The sequence below is a fragment of the Sitophilus oryzae genome, unplaced genomic scaffold, assembly GCF_002938485.1.
Source record: "Sitophilus oryzae breed Bouriz unplaced genomic scaffold, Soryzae_2.0 scaffold_1479_pilon_pilon, whole genome shotgun sequence".
NCBI classification, from domain to species: domain Eukaryota; kingdom Metazoa; phylum Arthropoda; class Insecta; order Coleoptera; family Curculionidae; genus Sitophilus; species Sitophilus oryzae.
Window position 1 is genome coordinate 3,161 of NW_022146147.1, and position 3,568 is coordinate 6,728.

Below are 3,568 nucleotides of genomic sequence, written 5' to 3' on the forward strand. Positions count from 1 at the left end.
TGTCGATATGGTCGGCTAAAAATAAAAAGTTCCCAAATCTATCACTTGAATCAAATAACTATCTACCGAGCTATCTACTCAACATGTTTATTTTTTGTCAATAATGTCATGTATTGATTATTTCCATTCTAAATATCTTGAGAACGGTTGCTCGCAGCGATTTTTACTAAGAGTCATTTTTTACGAATAAAATCACGGAAATGTATATTTTTTCACTCAATAGTTTTATACATTTACGGATGAAAAGTTATTACTTTTCAAACCAGTTTAAAAATATGTAGATCGCGCCCTCTACAAGTAGGAGTCATATTAACATCAAAATCAAATTTCTCATGTCAAACAACTCCCAGACACCAATTTTCATCTAAATATTGACGTTTTGACAGAAATTATTTGGAAAAAATCGAAATAAACATGAAACTTCTACACCCTGTGTATCCGAAATTAAGCATTTTAGAATATACATTTAAGCGAATTTTTTTACTGATTTTTATGAATATGCAGAATATGCTGACGAAGTTTCCGGAATACAGCCCAGACCACCCTGTATATAAAACCTCACATAAAACTGATATTTTATTTTTCTTTTTTTTTTTTTGAATGATAAAATTTTCACGATATTACCCATTGTAAACCAGCCACAAGGGTATTAAACATTACTATTAATACAATTTATCTATATTAAACCATGACTACTTAGTCTGTGTAGAAGTTTATTTAAATTAAAAATATTTTCCAGTTCCAATAATTCCGGAGTTCTTGTATGACATCAATCATCCCGAAGCTCCTTTGGATGGAGTGCCGCGAATAACAACAACTACTGCTGCGCCAACTAAAGAACCACCTTGCGAGAAGTATATCAAATTATTAAGTAAACAAGATCCTGAATTTAATGCATCATTGTATGCTACTACTACTAGTACATATGGTAAGTATCAAATAAAAGCACATAATGGTAAGTTTAAAAACATGTATGTAAAAATAAAAAATATTCAATATGAGAATGAGAATGAGGAAATAAAGGACAATGAATATCCAAATGTTTTGATGTTTCATAACTTTTTAATTTGTAATGCGATTTTTATGATTATGTTATTAGTTTGTAGATAAATTTGTTGGCATTATTTTTTATTGTTTTTAGTAGCTTATACAGGGTGTTTCAGAAAACATGTCCCATCTATAGTGGAGAGATTCCTCACGTAAAAATAAGATTTATTTTTCATATCAACATATGTCCGATTCTACTTTCTTTCGTAGCTACAGGGTGTTAAAATCTTAATATTTTTTCGATTTGTTATCATTTTCTTCCAAGTACTTTTAGCGTTTTGAATGAAATTTTAGGAGTAAAAGTTACTTTAAATTCGACATATTCTAAAGCTAAAGAAGTGTCGACATATTCACCAGGGACGTGAATATGAGTTTTCACTGGAATATTTTCCTAAAAAAAGCATGTACGCCACTGACTTTTTTTATCTTGTTAGCGAAATAATATAAGCAGTTTAATGCCGATTAAAAGTTGTCTCTTGATATTTTGTCGATATCGGCCTCCTTCATGAGATAAACGCAATTTTATTAATCACAATTAATAAAATCAATATAAAAATAAAATTAATAAATTATATATTTTACCTAATTTATTATTAAATAATAGTACCATTAGTTATTATTACTATTAGTCCAACCTAGAGTAATTTAAAATTAAAAAAATTGGTATTTAAGATAATTACACAAAAACTAATTTTAAAATTTTTAACATCCTGTAACTCTAAAACTATGCATTTCCATATCCATGTTTATAGGAACCTTTTTCATATTTTTTGATGAGGAATCAATGAGTATTTATTTAAAACTTTTGCAAGTTAATGATATTAACATTTTTTAAAGGTTGCTATTTGACTTGATCAAGGCAAATTATTAAGATCGCCTTTATTTCATCAAGGAGGCTGAAATCAGCAAAATATCAAGTGACAACTTTTAATCGGCATTAAATTGTTTACACTATTTCGCTAACAAGCGAAAAAAAATCAGTGGCGCACATGCCTTTATATAGAAAAATATTCCAGTGGTAACCCATATGCACGTCCCTGGTGAATATATCGACACTTTTTTAGCATTAAAATATGTTGTTGTTATTAATAACTTTTACCCTCATACACATTAACTTTTACCCTCAAAATTTCATTCTAAACGCTAAAAGTTCTTGGAGGAAAATTATAATAAATCGAAAAAATATTAAAACTTGAACACACTGTAGGTACGAAACAAAGGAGAATCGGACCTATGTTGATGTGAAAAATAAATCTTATTTTTACATGAGGAATCTCCCCACGAGAGATGTATACTTCGGTTACGTTTTACGTACGGTTTTTACCGGCGTAAATCAAAACTTCTATTTCTGCAATAAATCCAAAACACCCTGTGGAAAAAATGGGACGGACATTTTGGACAAAAGACATTTCTGTAATCTTAAATAGAATTCCTAACATTTCATTTTTTGAATTATGACCTACACATTTTTAAATAAAGTACTGATATTTTTACATTCTTAAAAATGGAGCTCTCAATGCCCACCGTTATATTGAGCATATCCTCCAAACAGTTGTCGTTCCTTTTGCTCCTTTCATTGGAAGTCAGTTTATACAGATGCATGATAATGCCAGGCCCCACATTGCGCGGGTTAACGTAGGAGTACGAGTAGTTAACGAGTACCTAGATGAGGTTGGACTACCAAGACTGGGAAGGCTTCCTTGTAGTCCGAATCCATTGTGCGATGAGCTTAAAAGAGCTATTCGTCGTAGTCCTATTCCACCACAAACTTCACAAGAGCTATGGCTAGCATTAACGGAGATTCCTCCGATTTTAGACTGTGACAGGTAATATTAGCCTTAGCTCTTGTTAAGGGTTTTCTTTATCTATAGCTTGAAATCCATCAAGTTATAGATTAAGAAAGGATAACTACCCATATTCCTTCGATACGACGAACACCTCGAGCAGTTATTGCTGCGAGAAGCGGACATACAGTCTATTAAAATTATTAAAAAAATATTATTTTAATTAATAAAAGAATCTCTGAAATCAATACCTTACTGAAAAATGTGTAGCTCATGAAAGAATAGAGATAATAGGATAATTCAGAAAATGAATGTTAGGAATACATCTAAGATTACAGGAAAGTGTTTTCAATCCAAAAAAGAAATTTATAACTATCTGATTATTTTATTTTTCTCATTAACAGTTTAATATGTATCAACAAACTTTGTAAAAAAATAAACCATAAAAATCATATTTATATATTGTACCATATCTCAGCAATTAGTTCTTCTATCTCTATTAGCTTGCTCTTCTACATTAAAATAAAAATTATATATTTAATAACATATATTTCTCTAATATTTCAGAAAACCTAACCCAGTTGGAATTATCCGAAAAAGAACAAAAACACAAATATCTAGTTCAAGAAACTGTTGAAGTGGGCATGCTGTTTGCCTCGAAGGCATTCGTGCAGTTAGTGACTAACCCTTTCGTGGGACCATTAACGCACAAGTAAGTAATTTAAATAAGTTACAGA

At 30.4% G+C, this 3,568-nt stretch overlaps 1 protein-coding gene across 1 annotated transcript; it reads left to right on the plus strand.

Annotated features, from left to right (window-relative positions):
• Positions 1-739: 739 nt before the first annotated feature.
• Positions 740-3,543, plus strand: LOC115877423 (synaptic vesicular amine transporter-like; the record flags this gene model as incomplete). The annotated part of the gene is made up of 2 exons (XM_030893577.1): positions 740-928; positions 3,399-3,543. Coding segments are annotated over 2 exons (334 nt in total), but the record flags the coding sequence as incomplete, so codon positions are not given.
• Between the last annotated feature and the right edge of the window lie 25 nt (positions 3,544-3,568).